The sequence below is a fragment of the Aquarana catesbeiana genome, linkage group LG07, assembly GCF_042186555.1.
Source record: "Aquarana catesbeiana isolate 2022-GZ linkage group LG07, ASM4218655v1, whole genome shotgun sequence".
In the NCBI taxonomy this organism is placed as follows: Eukaryota; Metazoa; Chordata; class Amphibia; order Anura; family Ranidae; genus Aquarana; species Aquarana catesbeiana.
The window spans coordinates 2,936,334-2,957,223 of record NC_133330.1 but is presented as its reverse complement, the minus strand read 5'-3'; the positions used below and the strand labels follow the sequence as shown (position 1 = coordinate 2,957,223).

The 20,890-nt window shown below is 45.7% G+C and overlaps 1 protein-coding gene across 2 annotated transcripts in view; it reads left to right on the top strand.

The window, feature by feature from the left end:
- Positions 1–19,930, top strand: part of LRRN1 (leucine rich repeat neuronal 1) — a 62,184-nt gene extending 42,254 nt beyond the window's left edge. For both annotated transcript variants that reach the window (XM_073591521.1, XM_073591522.1), the window contains one exon: positions 10,487–19,930. In XM_073591521.1, coding sequence (XP_073447622.1) covers positions 10,588–12,744 — 2,157 coding nt within the window. In that variant the 5' untranslated portion in view covers positions 10,487–10,587 and the 3' untranslated portion in view covers positions 12,745–19,930. The remainder of the gene's footprint in view (positions 1–10,486) is intronic.
- The last annotated feature ends 960 nt before the right edge of the window (positions 19,931–20,890 follow it).

The following is a 20,890-nucleotide window of genomic DNA, read 5'->3' as shown; positions in this document are numbered from 1 at the left end:
AGTTTATTTCTTTTTTTTTTGGTGGCAAAAATGCGTGGTTGAGCCATGTTATCGCCAACTACCCCCCTTAATCTGCAAAAGGCAAAAGGCAGTCAGTGCCAAGATAAGGTCATGTAGAGCCCAGGACGAACATACCGAACTGCAGACCCCCAAGATGTATGAGCGTTATGCATCAGAACCCCCCCCCCCCCCCCAAAAAAAAAAAAAGAGAAAAAGAGTTCTAATCTGTATGCTTACACCTCAAGTATGATTTACCCACCGCCCTCACAGCACAAATCCTTGCTCTCCCCAAATCCCCCAGCACACACCCCCCCCCCCATAAAAAAAAAAAACACTCCTCCTAGCACAAATCCTCTAAACCTCAAATGTCTCCTCCAAGTACACATCCTCTCCACCTTTTCCGAATCCCCCTCCCTCTCAGCACAAGTCCCACCCCCATCCCCCCTCCTAGCACAATCCCCCCCCCCCCCAATTTCCCCTCCTAGCACAAATGTTTCCTAATCATTCCTACTAGCACAAATCCCCCCCCCCACCATATCACCTCTTCTAGCAAAATCTCCCCAAATCCCCCCCCCTCCAAGCACAAATCCTCTTCCCCATCCCAACACACATCCCTCCAAATCACCACTTCTAACACACACCCCCTCCTAGGACAATTCCTAAGCCCCGCTAACCCCCACATTACTCCTCCCAACACAAATCACCCACCTCACATGATACCACAGTGCCCAGGGCAGCCGCCCCTCCTGCCCACCCCTTGTCCCGGTCCTGTAGACAGAAGACAGGGGTGTTTACATGCCATGGGTGCGATGGCAAAGTTTACTGAAAGTGTACGATCCGCGGGCAACAAATGGGTGCAAAAATGGGGTTAAAACAGGCAGCGAGGAGATGTTGCATCGCTTCCTCACCGCCTGTCAGTAGCCTCTGAAGCTCAATTCGAACGCGGATCGGTCTTCTGGGGAAAGGGAGACGCATGTCTAAATCTACCCCAAATCCCGGGACAAAAGCAAAATCCTGGGATTTTGATCGGGGGGAACTCAGATCGGGACGAGGGTCCAATTATCGGGATTGTCCCGGGAAAATCGGGACTGTTGGCAAGTATGCAAATGTTGGTTTTCAGCTTAGGTTAGGGATCGGGGGTTCCGGTGTTATTTGGGTTTTGTCTGCCTTGTTAGGTTCTATCTTTTAGAATCATTATCTGTTCTGTCATTACCCAATATTAAAGAGAGGATTTAAATGGATAATAATATAATATATCATAATAATAAAAATAAGAAAAAAAATAAAATGCCGTTTTTTGTTCCTCCGTATGGAGCTCTGAATTGCTTATAAAATGCGGCATCCATGCAATTCTGCGTTTTCGCCCGTCACACCGCACGGCGAGGCTGCAGCTGGCTGATAATTGTTATCAGTGAATTTTATGTCATAATGCTCGGACATGAAAGTCGCATTAATCAGCTCCCCAAATCGCAGGTCTTCTGATATTTGTACAAAGCTGGCCGGTTTATTCTCGGCCTCGCAGTCGCTCGGGATTTGTGCCGGAGCCTCTGTGCATTGTCTGCAATACTTTTTTTTTTTTTTTTTGCTCGCTGACACCGAGTCCATTGAGCTGGTTAATCTGTAAAGATCAATGCAGGTTCAACACAAGGGCATAGAGAAAACAAAGGCCGCGTTCACGTGTGCGGTGTTGTGTGCTGAGTAAAAAATGCTGCATGTATGTATTTTTACGCAGCGGAAAGCACTGCACTGCATCTCAATGCACCTTAGTACTGCATGATGTGCGGCGGTGCATAGAGCTGAATAAATTGTCACTTTGTTATATTTAATAAAGTTTAAAAAAAAAAAAAGAATGTAAACAGTGCAACACGTTGTGACGACGCATCACATTGCCCCTCACAATGCTCATTACACTGCCATAATCTCTGGGGGGGGTCGGGGGGACTGAGCCCCAGGGCCTCATTTAAATAGGTCCATTAAGGGCCGTGATTGCCGATATGGGGATCCACAAATGTTCCGTGCATCCCTGTACCACAAGGACCTGCACCCCCACAGAACCACACCCACACGGCTGTCCAATTCAGAAACAGCTGCTGTGTCCCAATTCACACGAATAGAACCATCTGCATGGGTAATGTGCAAAACACCTGTGTATTCCCTTGTGGGCAAACACGGCCCTTGCATGGGGGGTGTACATATCTGATGTGTGAATGAGGCCTAAGGCCAGGTTTACACTTAGAGTTTTGTAAAACACGCTTTTTGTGCATTTACGCTACACACATAGGGCAGCCCATTAAAAATTTGGGGGCCTCTTACACAGCTTTGGGCCTGGGCCCCCTGGGCATGGGCCCCTTACATCAGAGTTTACCCCTTTCATTAGGGTCCCCAGAGGCATCTGTCTCCTTACATCAGAGTCCCAAGAGTCCCCCTCTCCTTAAATCAGGCTCCCCAGAGTTCCTCACCTACATCAGAAACCCCACTTTCATTAGGGCCCCCAAAGGTCTCCCCTTACATTAGGATCCCAAAGTTCCCCCCTACATCAGGGTTCCCAGAGTCCCACCTTACATAAGGGTCCCCAGAGCCCCCTTACATCAGGGTCCCCAGAGTCTCTCCTCCTTAAATAAGGGTCCCCAGAGCCCCCTTATATCAGGGTCCCCAGAGTCCCCCCTTACATCAGGGTCCCCAGAGTCTCTCCTTCTTATATCAGGGTCCCCAGAGCCCCCTTACATCACGGTCCCCAGAGTCCCCCCTTACATCAGGGTCCCCAGAGTCTCTCCTCCTTAAATCAGGGTCCCCAGAGCCCCCTTACATCAGGGTCCCCAGAGTCTCTCCTTCTTATATCAGGGTCCCCAGAGCCCCCTTACATCACGGTCCCCAGAGTCCCCCCTTACATCAGGGTCCCCAGAGTCTCTCCTCCTTAAATCAGGGTCCCCAGAGCCCCCTTACATCAGGGTCCCCAGAGTCTCTCCTTCTTATATCAGGGTCCCCAGAGCCCCCTTACATCACGGTCCCCAGAGTCCCCCCTTACATCAGGGTCCCCAGAGTCTCTCCTCCCTAAATCAGGGTCCCCAGAGCCCCCTTACATCAGGGTCCTCCTTGCATTAGGATCCCCCAAATCACCCTCCTTACATCAGGGTCCCCAGAGTTCTCTTACATCAGGGTCCCTAAAGTGACCTTACATTAGGATTCCCAAAACCCCTTTACATCATGGTCCGTAGAGCCCATTCCCTTTCCATAGAGTCCCCAAAGTTAAAAGGGAAAAGCAGAGTGGGGTGAGGAGAGTGGAGAGGTGTAAGAGAATAGTTGGAGTAGGGGAGGTGGGAGTATTGTGAAGACCCCCATCGCTCACATCAGGATCCGTTTCTTCTCGTTGCCGCATCCGGCTACAGGATAGGTGGAAGCTGGAAGGCTGGGCACTGGGACCAGATAGGTTTAGAGGAGGAACTTCCTCCTACCTTGAATGCCGGGGCCTGGGGGAGGGGCAAGCATATGATTGGTTGCTAGGACATGGGTGGTCCTAGCAACCAAATCCTAGCACTGAGAACAGCAGGTGGCGGCGGTGGTGGATGCTGTCAGCCGCCGTACATTCAGGGACAGCTCTGATTGCTGCACAGCCTGCGCTGTTGCTGAGCGGCACGGCTGTGGCAGCAGGGACGCTGACTGGGTACTTGGGCAGGATGCTCTGGGGGGGGGGGTTTGGACCTAGCAACAACTGGTTGGTTGGGGCCTGGGCCCCATACATGTGTACGGCCCCCCCCCTGATGATGGCCCTGGGGCAGCCCATTCATTTCAATAGGTCAAGTACCTTTTTTGGGCGTTGAGCTTAATGTGTTTTTTAACGGCACATTTGTCGCATGTTTTAACGTACAAGGCAATGCACATCTGCTTGCTGCATCGGGGACGCCATTAACCATGAATTGCTGCACAAGCATGACGTGTTTTCTGCGCGTTTTGTCAACGTGCACAAAAACGCGTGCTTTTGCACCCATTCGGAGAAACCTTTAGGCGTGAACCCAACCGTACAGTCACTTTTTTAGGACAAGATGAATCTTTGTGCATCAGAACTGCTTAGACTGAGAAAATAATAAAAGATGTAACTTTGTATATAAAAAGAGTAAATGTAACTTTGTAAAAACAAAGGATCCCGGGCAGAACTCAGCTGCGTTGTTGGAAATTGATCGATACAACGTCAATCACCTAAGCATGTTGGAGCCTTTAAATCTGTGGGGGATGCTGGGGGTGGGGACAGGCTGCAGGCCCCCCCTGGGGGATGGGAGTTCATATAACGATCTGTCATTCTGTGGCCCCTGTAGGAGGTTGCCCTCCCAACTGTCGGGATATTTGTGTATCAATAGACTGTGTGAATGTCCTGCGTGATTCACTGGAGTCCCTCATGTGTCAGTTGTATGTGTCCTATGACAGGTCGGGATCGGGAAGGATCTGATTGATAAGATCCAATTGAATCTCTTTCTCTATCACATTCCTGCAAAGAGGGTTATAAAAAAAAAGGAATTTTGTAGCAGAATTCTCCTCCGTCAGCTTCCTGACAATTAAAGTAGAAGTAACCCCAATCACTGGGGGGGCCATTTAAATTTTGGTGCATTACCGTGTGTTATGTCACGCATTACGCGTTTTGCTTTATGACATCCCATTAAAAATATCAGCCTGCCAAAGCACCATAAAATCACACAGAATTTTTAATGCAACAAAGCTCCCCGCATGATGTAAATGGGCCTTAAAACCTCATATATACGCTTTAACATGCTAATGTAATTTCATAAGTCGTTTTCAATATTTGTGAATGTGTTTATTTTAGTTAAAATAATTGCTTGTGATCCTCCTGTGAAGGCATTTGATGTTAAAGGGTGACAACGCTCTGTCACTGTCTCCTGATTAGGCTCCTGTGTTGTCACCCAGTCACATGGGCTTCCAATGGAGAATAAAGGTGGCTGTTTCAATATGCAGACATGGTCCACTATTGTCACCAGAAATGTCATATATAGCCATCACTGTAGTGAATGTAGACAGAAAACCAGTCATTGTTCTTCTACACAAACCGAATGCCACTCATATAGTGTATACTATGAAGAGGAGGTTGTATGTTCTCTTCAGGTGCAGGAATTGTAGCACTGGTAGCTTTCAGTGATCCTGAGATGACAAGATCTTGCTGGAAGGTCCTCCTCACCCTAAACCCCCCAAACCTAAACTTCACCCTCATTTATATTTCCTTAGGACTAGATTAAACAGATATGTGGCCTTCAATCAAAAAAACTGCGAGCAGGAAGGTAAACATTCTGTGTCTCTTTTGCAATAAAGATTTCACATCTTCCCCCTCACAGTCTTCTTTAGACTGAATACTAAGCTGTGTATGTGCTGCTCGGGGTGCAATTCCGGCATCTGCCGGGATGAATTATCCCCTGTGAGCATGTGCAGGAGTTATACCATCCTATTCCAGATAATCAAGATAGCTGAAGAGCCTGCATTCAGGGAAAGCCGGGGAGAAGAATATGGGAATTTTGTATATTTCAGCACAATGTTCCCTCTCTGCTCTCCCTTCTCTCCTCCCTACTCTTCCTTTCCCTTCTCCCTCCTCTCCCTTCTCCCTCCTCTCCCTTTCCCTTCTCCCTCCTCTCCCCTTCCCTCCTCTCCTTCTCTCTCCTCTCCTTCACCCTCCCTTTCTTCTCCCTACTCTCTCTTTCCCTTCTCTCCTTCTCCCTACTCTCCATTCTCCCTCCTCTCTCCTTCTCCCTCCTCTCCTTCTCTCTCCTCTCCTTCTCCCTCCCCTCCTTCTCCCTCCCCTCCTTCTCCCTTCTCTCCCTTTCCCTTCTCCCTCCTCTCCCCTTCCCTCCTCTCCTTCTCTCTCCTCTCCTTCACCCTCCCTTCCTTCTCCCTACTCTCCCTTTCCCTTTTCTCCTTCTCCCTACTCTCCCTTTCCATTATCCCTCCTCTCTCCTTTGCTCCTCTCCTTCTCCCTCCTCTCCCTTTCCCTCCCCTCCTTCTCCATCCTCTCCTTCTCCCTCCTCTCTTCTCCCTCCTCTCTTCCCTCCTCTTTTTCTCCCTCCAATCCCTTCTCTCACTTTCCCTCCCATTTCCTCCTCTCCTTCTCTTTCCTCTCTTCCACCCTCTTGCTTTCCCTCCTCTGTTCTCTCTGCTTATTCTCCCTCCTCTCCCTTTCCCTCCTCTCCCTTTCCATCCACTCTCTTTCCATCACCTCTCTTTCCATCCCCTCCCTTTCCATTCTCTCCTTTTTCCTCCTCCCCTTTCCTTTCCCTCCCTTTCCCTCCTCTCCTTCTCCCTCCTCTCTCTCTCTTTCCGCTTCTAACTTTCCCTCCCTTGCTCTCCTCTCCTTCTCCCACCTCTCCCTTTTCCTCCTGTCTTTTGACCTCCTCTCCCTTTCCCTCTTCTCCTTCCCTGCTGTCCCTTTCCCTCTTCTCCTTCCCTCACCTCTCCTTTTTCCTCCTCTCCTTCTCCCACCTCTCCCTTTCCCACCTCTCCCTTTCCCTCCTCTCCTTCCCCCACCTCTCCCTTTTCCCCCTCTCCCTATCCCTCCTCTCCTTCCCTCCTCTTCATTTCCCTCCTCTGCTTCTACCTCCTCTCATTCTCCCTCTTCCCTTTCCCTCCTCTCCCTTTCCCTCCTCTCCTATTCCCTCCTCTCCCTTTCCCACCTCTCCCTTTCCCTCCTCTCCTATTCCCTCCTCTCCTTCCCTCCTCTCCCTTTCCCACCTCTCCCTTTCCCTCATCTCCTTCCCTCCTCTCCCTTTCCCTCCTCTCCTTCTACCTCCTCTCATTCTCCCTCTTCCCCTTCCCTCCTCTCCCTTTCCCTCCTCTCCTTCCCCCACCTCTCCCTTTTCCTCCTCTCCTTCTCCCTCCTCTCCTTCTCTCTCCTCTCTCCTCTCCCTTTCTCTCCTCTCCTTCTCCCTCCTCTCCTTCTCCTTCCCTCTCTTCTCTCTTTCTTTCTCTCTCCCTCATTCTCTCTCCCTCTCTCTCCTTCCCTCTCTCCTCTCTCTCCTCTCCCTTCCCGTACTCTCGTTTTCTTCCTGCTATTTTCTTTTTTATGACAAGCAATGAAACCTGGAGGTTACTGAGCATTAGGAGACATAAAAAGAGCCGCTAGTTTGGAACGACACCATTTTCCTAAGTAAGAGGTTTTATAAAAACATTCCCCGATAAATATGTAAAAGTTTTATGAGATTACCAGAAGGCATCACTATAAATGAAGGTCATTCTGGCCAATTTCCAGTCTTACAATCCCACCGAATGAAAGTGTCAGCTGTTTTCTCATAACCCGCACAGGTAGCTGAGATGGAGCAAGAGGATGTAGAGCAATTATATACAAGAGGATGTAGAGCAATTATATACAAGAGGATGTAGAGAAGTTACATACAATAGGATATAGAGAAGTTACATACAAGAGGATGTAGAAAAGATACATACAATAGGATGTAGAGAAGTTACATACAATAGAATGTAGAGAAGTTACATACAAGAGGATGTAGAGAAGTTACATACAATAGGATGTACAGAAGTTACATACAAGAGGATGTAGAGAAGTTACATACAATAGGATGTACAGAAGTTACATACAAGAGGATGTAGAGAAGTTACATACAATAGGATGTACAGAAGTTACATACAAGAGGATGTAGAGAAGTTACATACAATAGGATGTACAGAAGTTACATACAAGAGGATGTAGAGAAGTTACATACAATAGGATATAGAGAAGTTACATACAAGAGGATGTAGAGAAGTTACATACAATAGGATGTACAGAAGTTACATACAAGAGGATGTAGAGAAGTTACATACAATAGGATGTAGAGAAGTTACAGTCAATAGAATGTAGAGAAGTTACATACAAGAGGATGTAGAGAAGTTACATACAAGAGGATGTAGAGAAGTTACATACAAGAGGATGTAGAGAAGTTACATACAAGAGGATGTACAGAAGTTACATACAATAGGATGTAGATAAGTTACATACAATAGGATGTAGAGAAGTTACAGTCAATAGGATGTAGAGAAGTTACATACAAGAGGATGTAGAGAAGTTACATACAATAGGATGTACAGAAGTTACAGTCAATAGAATGTAGAGAAGTTACATACAATAGAATGTAGAGAAGTTACATACAATAGGATGTAGAGAAGTTACATACAAGAGGATGTAGAGAAGTTACATACAATAGGATGTACAGAAGTTACATACAATAGGATGTAGATAAGTTACATACAATAGGATGTAGATAAGTTACAGTCAATAGAATGTAGAGAAGTTACATACAATAGGATGTAGAGAAGTTACATACAATAGGATGTAGAGAAGTTACAGTCAATAGAATGTAGAGAAGTTACATACAAGAGGATGTAGAGAAGTTACATACAATAGGATGTAGAGAAGTTACATACAATAGGATGTAGAGAAGTTACATACAAGAGGATGTAGAGAAGTTACATACAATAGAATGTAGAGAAGTTACATACAATAGGATGTAGAGAAGTTACATACAATAGGATGTACAGAAGTTACATACAATAGGATGAAGAGAAGTTACATACAAGAGGATGTAGAGAAGTTACATACAAGAGGATGTAGAGAAGTTACATACAATAGGATGTAGAGAAGTTACATACAATAGGATGTAGAGAAGTTACATACAATAGGATGTACAGAAGTTACATACAATAGGATGTACAGAAGTTACATACAAGAGGATGTAGAGAAGTTACATACAAGAGGATATAGAGAAGTTACATACAAGAGGATGTAGAAAAGATACATACAATAGGATGTAGAGAAGTTACATACAATAGAATGTAGAGAAGTTACATACAATAGGATATAGAGAAGTTACATACAAGAGGATGTAGAGAAGTTACATACAATAGGATGTACAGAAGTTACATACAAGAGGATGTAGAGAAGTTACATACAATAGGATGTAGAGAAGTTACAGTCAATAGAATGTAGAGAAGTTACATACAAGAGGATGTAGAGAAGTTACATACAAGAGGATGTAGAGAAGTTACATACAATAGAATGTAGAGAAGTTACATACAATAGGATGTAGAGAAGTTACATACAATAGGATGTAGAGAAGTTACATACAATAGGATGTACAGAAGTTACATACAATAGGATGTAGATAAGTTACATACAATAGGATGTAGATAAGTTACAGTCAATAGAATGTAGAGAAGTTACATACAATAGGATGTAGAGAAGTTACATACAATAGGATGTAGAGAAGTTACAGTCAATAGAATGTAGAGAAGTTACATACAAGAGGATGTAGAGAAGTTACATACAATAGGATGTAGAGAAGTTACATACAATAGCATGTAGAGAAGTTACATACAAGAGGATGTAGAGAAGTTACATACAATAGAATGTAGAGAAGTTACATACAATAGGATGTAGAGAAGTTACATACAATAGGATGTACAGAAGTTACATACAATAGGATGAAGAGAAGTTACATACAAGAGGATGTAGAGAAGTTACATACAAGAGGATGTAGAGAAGTTACATACAATAGGATGTAGAGAAGTTACATACAATAGGATGTAGAGAAGTTACATACAATAGGATGTACAGAAGTTACATACAATAGGATGTACAGAAGTTACATACAAGAGGATGTAGAGAAGTTACATACAAGAGGATATAGAGAAGTTACATACAAGAGGATGTAGAAAAGATACATACAATAGGATGTAGAGAAGTTACATACAATAGAATGTAGAGAAGTTACATACAATAGGATATAGAGAAGTTACATACAAGAGGATGTAGAGAAGTTACATACAATAGGATGTACAGAAGTTACATACAAGAGGATGTAGAGAAGTTACATACAATAGGATGTAGAGAAGTTACAGTCAATAGAATGTAGAGAAGTTACATACAAGAGGATGTAGAGAAGTTACATACAAGAGGATGTAGAGAAGTTACATACAAGAGGATGTAGAGAAGTTACATACAATAGAATGTAGAGAAGTTACATACAATAGGATGTAGAGAAGTTACATACAATAGGATGTACAGAAGTTACATACAATAGGATGAAGAGAAGTTACATACAAGAGGATGTAGAGAAGTTACATACAAGAGGATGTAGAGAAGTTACATACAATAGGATGTAGAGAAGTTACATACAATAGGATGTAGAGAAGTTACATACAATAGGATGTACAGAAGTTACATACAATAGGATGTACAGAAGTTACATACAAGAGGATGTAGAGAAGTTACATACAAGAGGATGTAGAGAAGTTACATACAATAGGATGTAGAGAAGTTACATACAAGAGGATGTAGAGAAGTTACATACAATAGGATGTACAGCAGTTACATACGTGTTAGATATGCTACTTTCTTCACAGATCTGGCTTCTTCTACATGTACCAATGAATATTATGAATGTTTGCTTCTACGTGGGTTTGTTTTTTCATTTACAATTAATCGTTTGCTCTTTTTCTTATCCAGGTGCTCTTCTATCTTGGGCAGGAATCTACAACCTAAAGGAAAAGCCATTCTGAAACCATTTGCCCTGAGTTCTGCAGATTGGGTCTTGGCGCGTGGTGAACATGGATCAGAGAGGTGTTCTGGCACTGGCTGTCTGTCAGATTGTTCTTGGACTCCTGATCAGCCCGTTAGCAGAATCTTCATCTCCAGTGATCGAATGCCCACAGCTCTGCGTCTGCGGTAACCGCCCATGGTTCACGCCACAGTCCACCTACCGTGAGGCCAAAACTGTGGACTGCAATGACTTGCGCTTGACTAGGATTCCAGTGAACCTTTCTATGGACACCCAGGTGCTTCTGCTGCAAAGCAACAACATTGAACGGACTAACGGAGAATTGCAACAGCTGGTTAACCTGACAGAACTTGACCTTTCTCAGAATAACATCACCTCGATCCAGGATGTGGGTTTGTCCAACCTTAGTCAGCTCACAACTCTGCACTTGGAGGAGAATCAAATTTTTGAGATGACTGACTATTGTTTGCAAGATCTGACCAACCTGGAGGAGCTCTACATCAACCACAACCAACTGAGCTCCATCTCACCGAGTGCCTTCTCAGGTCTGCGCAATCTTCTCCGTCTGCACCTAAATTCTAACAAGCTACGGATTATCGACAGTCGTTGGTTCGAATTCACCCCCAACTTGGAGATACTTATGATTGGGGAGAACCCTGTGATTGGGATTTTGGATTTAAACTTCAAACCTCTCATCAATCTGCGAAGTTTGGTCCTGGCAGGGATGTATCTAAGCGACATCCCAGGGAACGCATTGCTAGGACTGGATAACCTGGAAAGCTTGTCTTTCTATGACAATAAACTAAGCAAAGTGCCCCAGGGGGCTCTGCAGAAATTGCCTAATCTAAAGTTTTTAGATCTAAATAAAAATCCAATCCGAAAGGTGCAAGAAGGAGACTTCAAAAACATGTTACGCTTGAAGGAGCTGGGAATCAACAATATGGCGGAGCTAGTTTCTCTTGACCGCTATGCTCTAGACAATCTGCCTGAGCTGACAAAGCTCGAAGCAACAAACAATCCAAAACTATCCTACATCCACCGTTCGGCCTTTCGTAATGTGCCTACCCTTGAAAGCTTGATGCTAAACAATAATGCACTGAACTCTGTCTACAAAGGAACGGTAGAGTCCCTCCCGAACCTTCGTGAAATCAGCATTCACAGCAATCCTCTGCGCTGTGACTGCGTCCTCCACTGGATGGGTTCCAACCAAACCACCATTCGTTTTATGGAGCCGCTGTCCATGTTTTGTGCGCTGCCCCCAGAGTATCGAGGCCAACCTGTCAAGGAAGCCCTGGCTCAAGACCCCGCTGGAGAGCAGTGCCTGCCCATGATAGCCCAAGATACATTCCCAAGCCACCTCAACTTGGACTTGGGGATGACTGTCACTTTGGACTGCAGAGCTATGGCGGAACCTGAACCGGAAATCTACTGGGTTACTCCATTGGGACACAAAGTCACAACAGAGACCCTATCTGATAAACTCCATCTGAGTGACGAAGGTACACTTCAGATCACAAATGTGCAAGTGGAGGATTCTGGTCGTTACACATGTGTGGCCCAAAATTCCGAAGGCGCAGACACCAGGGTTGCCACACTGCGTATCAATGGGACGCTTCTAGATGGGTCACAGGCCCTCAGACTGTATGTCCAGCAGACAGAGGCCAGCTCTGTCCTGGTGTCCTGGAAGGTTAGCTCCAGTGTTTTGGCTTCTAATTTGAAATGGTCTTCAGCCACTATGAAGATCGACAACCCACACATTACATACACAGCCCGGGTCCCAGCCGATGTTCACGAGTACAACCTGACCCATCTCCAGCCTGCCACAGAGTACGAGGTGTGCCTCACAGTGTCTGGCCTACATCAACAAGCTCAGAGGGCCTGCATCAATGTCACTACCAAGGGTACTTCCTACTCGTTGGCGGTCACAGACCAGGAGACCAGCGCAGCTCTGGCTGCTGTTATGGGTTCCATCTTCGCCCTTATCAGCTTTGCTTCTGTTTCTGTTTATGCAGCCAAAAGATTCCAGAGGAAAAACTACCGCCATTCCCTGAAGAAATACATGCAGAAGACGTCATCAATTCCGCTAAATGAGCTGTATCCACCTCTTATCAGCCTGTGGGAGGGTGACAGCGAGAAGGACAAAGAAGGGACAGTAGAGGGCAAAACCTCCCAGGTGGACACGACTCGAAGTTACTACATGTGGTAACTCATGCAATACGAACATCTCAATGAGCACAAAGACTGTTGGAAACACCTACAACACTCCCTTCCCCCTTCTTTCTTTACCTTCGCCTGTGTTCTTCTCTAGATTATTCCTTTGTCTTTTGACTTATTTTCTTATTTTTTTTTTTTTTGTTGGTATAAAATGAGCCTGGCCAAAATGGAATGAATGGCTGCCAAATGCTCTGTATTGACGTTCCCCATGCCAGACTGAAGAAATGAAGGCTCCTCATGTTTCAGCTTGAAGATGCTTGTCAATTAGATTATTATTGAACATCAATTTAATCCTCCCACTAAGTCCATGCCGCGGGCCACGTCTGCTACTTTTCAAAGTGCCATCTCATCATTAACTTTCTTAATTGAACCCTTGAGATGGAGAGTTTGAATAACGCTGCAAATATCCAATGTTCATTAGAGAGATTGAAAATCACAGAGTCAATGCTAAGCTTTGACTCTACAATTCTGAACAGTTATACGGTACAAGAGAGGCCTTTCCTTCCAAAGAAGAACTCCGGGATCTCAAGATGCTTGGATCTGGGGGAGGTACAATAAGTGGTATGATATGCTTTACATTTACCCCCAGGCCCCAAATCCAGAGAACTTTAGCTGTACGCTTGGGGTCTTCTAACACTTCCACGGGCTCCATGATGTTCCGTCTTAGAGATATCTGTGGGGATTTCCCCCAACAACCAGTTGGATGCCATATAGTGTACATAGGATGGAATTTATTGTGGTACCCAAACTATGCAGTTGAAGATCTACACTGGAGGTGGAGGAGCAGGGGGTTAATGCAAAGCATATGATAATGTCCTCCTCACCCTCATCAGGTACCTTGTGAACTTCGAGTTCTTGTTTAAAGAGGTTCTGCTACCTATTTATTGGCTTCAGGGAAGATAAAAATTCCTAAAATGCATGATTTATGAGAAATCACAATTCTTACGAGCGGCCATCTTCCATAAAAATGGTTGGGGCCGAGCTGAGGACTTTTGTAGGGTTGAGTTGAGTTGGGCCTGTTTATTTTAGACAATGTCCTCTATACCTTTTGTTTCCCCCATCAATCTTCTAGACCAGGGGTCTCCAAACATTCAAAACAAAGGGCTAGTTTACTGCCCTTCAAACTTGGGGGGGGGGGGGGGGACTGTGGCCAGTGGGAGTAGAACATGCAGTAGACTTGGTGATCAGCGGTAGTAAAAAAATGACATCCTAGGTGTCAGTGGGAGGAATAGTGTCCCATCATTGGTGTCAGTGGGAGGAATAGTGTCCCATCATTGGTGTCAGTGGGAGGAATAGTGTCCCATCATTGGTGTCAGTGGGAGGAATAGTGTCCCATCATTGGTGTCAGTGGGAGGAATAGTGCCCCATCATTGGTGTCAGTGGGAGGAATAGTGTCCCAACATTGGTGTCAGTGGGAGGAATAGTGTCACATCATTGGTGTCAGTGGGAGGAATAGTGTTCCATCATTGGTGTCAGTGGGAGGAATAGTGTCCCATCATTGGTATCAGTGGGAGGAATAGTGTCCCATCATTGGTATCAGTGGGAGGAATAGTGTCCCATCATTGGTGTCAGTGGGAGGAATAGTGTTCCATCATTGGTGTCAGTGGGAGAATGAGTTCCCCATTATTGGGGTCAGTGGGAGGAAAAGTGCTCTGCCTTTGGTGTCAGTGGGAGGAAAAGTGCCCCATCATTGGTGTCAGAGGGAGTAATAGTGTCCCATCATTGGTGTCAGTGGGAGGAATAGTGTCCCATCATTGGTGTCAGTGGGAGGAATAGTGTCCCATCATTGTTGTCAGTAGGAAGAACAGTGCCCCATAATTGGTGTCAGTGGGGGGGAAGTGCCCCCTTGGTGTCAGTGGGAGGAATAGTGCTCCGTTTTTGGTGTCAGGAGGAAGGCATAGCGCCCCAGGAGCCGGTTAAAGCAAGCAAAGGACCACATATGGCCTCATCATTGGTGTCTGTGGGAGGAATGGTGCCCCATCATTGGTGTCAGTAGGAAGAACAGTGCCCCATCATTGGTGTCAGTGGGGGTAATAGTGCCCCATTGTTGGTGTCAGTGGGAGAATGAGTTCCCTATTATTGGTGTCAGTGGGAGGAATAGTGCTCCGTCTTTGGTGCCAGTGGGAGGAAAAGTGCTCCGTCTTTGGTGTCAGGAGGAAGGCATAGTGCCCCAGGGGCTGGTTAAAGCAAGCAAAGGGCTACATACGGCCCACTGGCCGCAGTATAATAGTGCCCCATTGTTGGTGTCAGTGGGAGGAATAGTGCCCCATTGTTGGTGTCAGTGGGAGGAATAGTGCCCCATTGTTGGTGTCAGTGGGAGGAATAGTGCCCCATCATTGGTGTCAGTGGGGGGAATATTGTCCCATTGTTGGTGTCAGTGGGAGGAATAGTGCCCCATCATTGGTGTCAGTGGGGGGAATAGTGTCCCATTGTTGGTGTCAGTGGGAGGAATAGTGCCCCATTGTTGGTGTCAGTGGGAGGAATAGTGCCCCATTGTTGGTGTCAGTGGGAGGAATAGTGCTCCGTCTTTGGTGTCAGGAGGAAGGCATAGTGCCCCAGGGGCCGGTTAAAGCAAGCAAAGGGCTACATACGGCCCACAGGCCGCAGTTTGGAGACCCCTGTTCTAGACACTTGTAAAACACTTGTAAGGCTGGCTTTACACTGTTGTGAATTGGATCTAGGTTTCCCCTCATCCATTTCACATGACAAGATACTGTGACCAGCTCTCAATAGAGCCGGTTCACACAGCTCCGGGGCGGACGCAGAGCGTACTGGAAAAGGGTCCTGTGCGTCTTTGGCTCTGTTTCAGGTGCGAATTCAGGCAAAAATTCAGATCTGATTCACACCTGACGCCCCGGGACCCCCTGCTGTGACCTGCGGCCGCAGCAAGAGTGAACCCAACCTTAACTTGTAAAAGTGATTTCTCTCTCTTGAAAGACCAATCGGGAACACAGGTAGACCCAGGATGTCTAAAATGGACATTGGAATCTTTCAACTTGCCCATAAAGATGGGGAAATCTTGGAAAGGACAGAATTCTGAAAGCAAAGGCACCTGACTGGTAGCCTCTGAGACTAATATTCATGGCTGCAATCCATGCAAAGTTTTGTTTATGGGCTCTTCTCTGGCATACAACTCTACAGCTTTACAGCAGAAGATTTTGGGGAACAACTCAGAACATTGTCCACCATGAACACCAGAAATTCAGAAGCCATAGTTTTACTTGTTTTTATTGGAGCCTTCAAGTGGCTGAGCGCGAGAAGTTATCTGCGGCTAACTTTCAAAAACTACACTTGATGGCTTTAGATGCCTTCAGAAGAGATGGGAAACCATCGCCAAATGGGAGCCGGCCAGCCGACATGAACTGTAGCAATTGGAAGAATCTTTGGCAGCTTTGGAGACTTTGGCCGGGCCGTGCAGGAAAAGGAATTATTATTTTTTTTTTTTTGGCTTTGCTGGTTTGACAGCAGAGTGGTATATCTTGGACTAGATTCTATTGGTTGTTTTAGTATAGCGTATCGCAAATTTATTTGGGTTGATTTTATTCCTCCTGATTCCTTGGGTTATTTTTTTTAAATATATATATTTTTGGGCTTTTAACTCCACCCCCTTTTCTTTTTTCTCCCAAACCTTTGAAAAGGGCTGACTTTATGGACAAGGCAGTCCCCCCCTCCCCCCTCCCGGTAACACTTGTTGAATTGGCATGGGAAGAGTTTCGGAGGTTTACGCCCGGAGAGCGAAGAGCCAAGCCCAGCGCGGTGAGTCCTCCTCTGCCAAACAAGTGAACTGACTGTATCGTTGTATCAACCTCTTCTCTGGAATTTTTGGACTTATGGGGAACGGATAAGTGGTCCCCTTTTGTAGTAGAAGATAAAGCTTCCTTCTAGAGCTTCTAGAGCAATACACCCTCTGCGGGATCTGCTCTCCAGAGGGTCCAGTGCACCCTTCCAATACCCCAGGAGGCTGTTTTGGTGTTTGCTGGAAATGGTGACATCACTGAGACAGTCGCCCCAGAAATGGTGGTTTATAGTGGGGGGGGCCCTATTATCTGGCTCCTAGTGAATCCACTGAGACCATGAAAACGGCTTCCTATCCGCTGCTTGGCAGCATTTTATACAAATTGCCGCCATATCTTTTTAGTTCTCTAGGATTTGGCGCCATGGCTGCGCCCCCATGTTGTCCTTCTCCTCTTTTTTTAATAACATCAAATAAATTGAACGATTGACGTCCTACAAAAAGCATCCGGAACATTCCTGGGTGCTGCTGGCAGTTCTTTTGAAAGCTGGTTCTAAGCAAAATGATTGGCTGCTGTTTTATGAGAATGAAGAAGGATCCCCTCACAGGTTCTGCATTGGCTAGGCTCACATCTATGCAGGTTATGGTCGATGCGTTTTACCGTGAATTTTGTGTTTTTAAACACAAGTTTTTTATGCGTTTTCTTTTTTTTCTTTTGCTTAATAAGAAGGTATGGCAGTTCTGTTCATGTAGTGCAACTGAGACTTTGATGTGACTTTACACTCTCTGGTATTTAAAGAGCATCAAAGTCACATCAAAGTACTGCAGGGACCTTTATGTGTCCAAAGTCGCATGTTAGGGTTAAATATTAGGGTTAAGGGTTAGGGTTAAATGTTAATTGGGGGTAATTGTTAGGGTTAGTGTTCTAACAATTACCCCTATCCCTAACAATTACTGCTAACCCTAACCCTCAACCCTAACATTTAACTCTAGCCCTTAACCCCAACCCTAAAATCTAACCCTAGCCCCTAACCCTAACATTTACCCTAGCCCTTAACCCTAACAGTTAAGGGTTAGGGTTAAGGCTTAGGGTTAAATGTTAGGGTTAGAGTTAAATGTTAGGGTTAAGGTTAAATGTTGGGGTTAAGGGTTAGGGGTAATTGTTAGGGTTAGTGTTCTAACCCTAACAATTACCCCTATCCCTAACAATTACTGCTAACCCTTAACCCTAACATTTAACCTTAATATTTAGCATCTAACCCTAACCCTTAACCCTAACATTTACCCTAGCCCTTAACCCTAACAGTTAAGGATTACGGTTAAATGTTAGGGTTAGAGTTATGTTAGGGTTGAGTGTTAGGGTTAAGGGTTAGGGTTAGAGTCAAATGTTAGGGTTAAGGGTTAGGGTTAGAGTCAAATGTTAGGGTTAAGGGTTAGGGGTAATTGTTAGGGTTAGTATTCTAACCCTAACAATTACCCCTATCCCTAACAATTACTTCCAACCCTTAACCCTAACATTTAACCCCAACCCTAGCCCTTAACCCTAACATTTACCCTAGCCCTTAACCCTAACAGTTAAGGGTTAGGGTTAAATGTTAGGGTTAAAGGTTGGCAGTAATTGTTAGGGATTGTTAGGGATAGGGGTAATTGTTAGGGTTAGAACCCTAACATTTAACCCCAACCCTAGCCCTTAACCCTAACATTTATCCTAGCCCTTAACCCTAACAGTTAAGGGTTAGGGTTAAATGTTAGGGTTATGGGTTAGGGTCAAGGGTTAAGGTTAGAGTTAGGGGTAATTGTTAGACGTTAGTGTTCTAACCCCCCAATTACAGCTAACTCTTAACCCTAATCCTATCATTTAACCCTAACCATAACATGCAACTAGACACATAAAGGTTCCTGCGCTACTTTGTTGCAACTTTGATGTTATGTGAGTGCCAGAGAGTGGAAAGTTGTATCAAAGTCGCACTCCATGAACAGAATTGTCATACTTTCCTATGAGCCCCCCCAAGAAAGAAAAATGCCAAACGCATGCGGTGAAAAAAGTCCCTGACCCTTTCCAAAAAACTAGATCCATAGGAAACCATGTTAAATGGACTGTTATGTGTTTCTGCAAAAATACACAAAATAAATGCACTAAATACATCCCCCTAAAAACCCGTGCTAGACCCTTAATCCAAGCATGCAGCCCGACTGGTCAGGAAATGGGGGGAGCAACATGGGGGGGGGGATCCCCCTGATAAAGCACTTTGCTCCCATGTTGATGAGGACAAGGGGACAAGGGCCTCTTCCCCACAACCCTGGCCAAGTATGTGGGGCTCTGCAGGCAGGGAGTTTATCAGAATCTGGAAGCCCCCTTTAACACTAAGTTGATCATCCCCAGATACTGTCCCCCCCCCAAAAAAGAAGGGGGATCTCCACAAGAAATATGTGTGGTCCCCCTAAAAAATCCATACTAGACCCTTAATGTGAGCATGGAGCCTGGCTGGTCAGGAAAGGGGTGGGGACAAGCCATGTGAATGCAACATGGGGGGGACCTTACCAGGGGGCTTATCAGAATCTGTAATACTAAGGGGGGCCCCAGATACTGCCCCTCCCCCCAGATGAATGAGTAAGGGGTACCCCTACTCATTCACCAAAAAACCCCAAAAAACAATGTAACCTAGAGATAAGGGAAGGGTGGTGATAGTGGTGACATCATAGCCAGCGGACATATGTGAGCAGTGATGTCACTGCTATCCCCGCCATTTGCTTACACCCGTGGTTGCTAGGGACGCAGCGGATGCCGGCACCCGCTGCTTCCTTAGGAATGAGTGACAGTTGGAAGCTGTCATATATAGAAAATGGCCGAACGCCAAACAGGGCGCCAGATGGGCAAAAGTTCAGACATTCATCCGAACGCCCCAACAGCTGGGTTCAGAACCGGCTCATCCCTAACCATGAACTGCACGTGACTTCAGCTGACGATATTTCTGGATCCGCGGATCATTGTGACATTTCCCTGAAGATAAACCCCGCCTCTGCGATTCTTCGTCACATTCTGAGTCCGAATTCCCCAGATTTCCGTCTTATCGCCACGTCTGCAGTAAAGCGAGGATGAGCGAATGCTTTTATTTTTTACATCCCGCCATATTCAGACTTTTTTTTTTTTTAAAGTAACACATTACAAGACGCATAGAGACCTCAGGAAGTCTTCACAAGCATCTCGCTCTTCTCCGCATGTCCCCTCCTCCGCTGAGGACGCACATCACATGACTTCCAGCGCATGTCACCTGATCAAAGCACAACCTCAGACTTTTTCTGCAGATGCTGAGAACGCGCGTGCGCGCACACCATAGAGCTTAGCGATCGCCCCCCCAATCTGAGATAGTCGCTAGATTCACTTCCTTCTGTACAACACGCTGTTTTCTATATCAAATAAAAAAGAAATAAATCCTGTTTTTCACATCGTGTGGCTTCACTTCCTTCGATTAAAGTGTAATAATTCCGCCCTTTGTCCCCCCTCCCCCCTCAATCTACATCCAATTACAATTTTTCAATCAAATCATTTTGATACCCAGTAATGACATCACTGGGGTCTGCCTGCTGCTGTTTGCTCCAAGTTTGCTGGGAGGGGCCAGCAGGCTGCTGTAAATGTCACAGTATCCTGCCCCCGAAAAAGCAAGTATGTGAAAGAACACACTCCGGCATCCCTTTAGATGTGTATGCCCCTTCCTGCTGGCCACTGGGTGCTGCACACTTTAGCTGTAGAATCTGCTGATCACTCTAAGACCCCTTTCACACGGAGGCGATTTTCAGGCGCTTTCACGCTAAGAAAAGCCCCTGAAAAGCTCACGAAAACCTATTTTCATTAAAATCAATGAATGTTTTAACACTGGGGCAGTGCGCTGGCAGGGCGGTGAAAAAAACGCCCCCCTCCATTTTCAAAAGTGCTCAGTGTTTTACTGGCAGTTTACAAGCGTCTCAGTGTGAAAGGGGCCAAATAGATTTTAGTCCAGCAACTTCTTGCACAGCTAAAGTCTGTAGCACCCAGTGGAAGGGGCATGCATGTCTAAAGGGATGCTGGAGATGTGTTCTTTCATATAATGCTGGGGAGAGCAGTACAGTGACTGATGTCGGCCCACCACATGACAAAAAACAAAAATGATTGATGTCACCAAAGGTGGGCCAGGTGAGGAGGGGGAGGGGATGGATGGTGACTGAAGTTGTGTAGAAAGGAAATGAAGGTGGGCTCAAGATAACTGCTGCAGCTTCAAAGGGTTATATTGTGGGGATGCGAGTCCAAGTGAGAGGACTGTACAAGTGTGGGGAAGACTTAAAAATGCAACTTTAATTTTGCTGAGAAAAAGAAATCCCCTCCAGGTCCACGCCTGTGTCCCCGACCACTGCTTACTTCTGCTTTCCA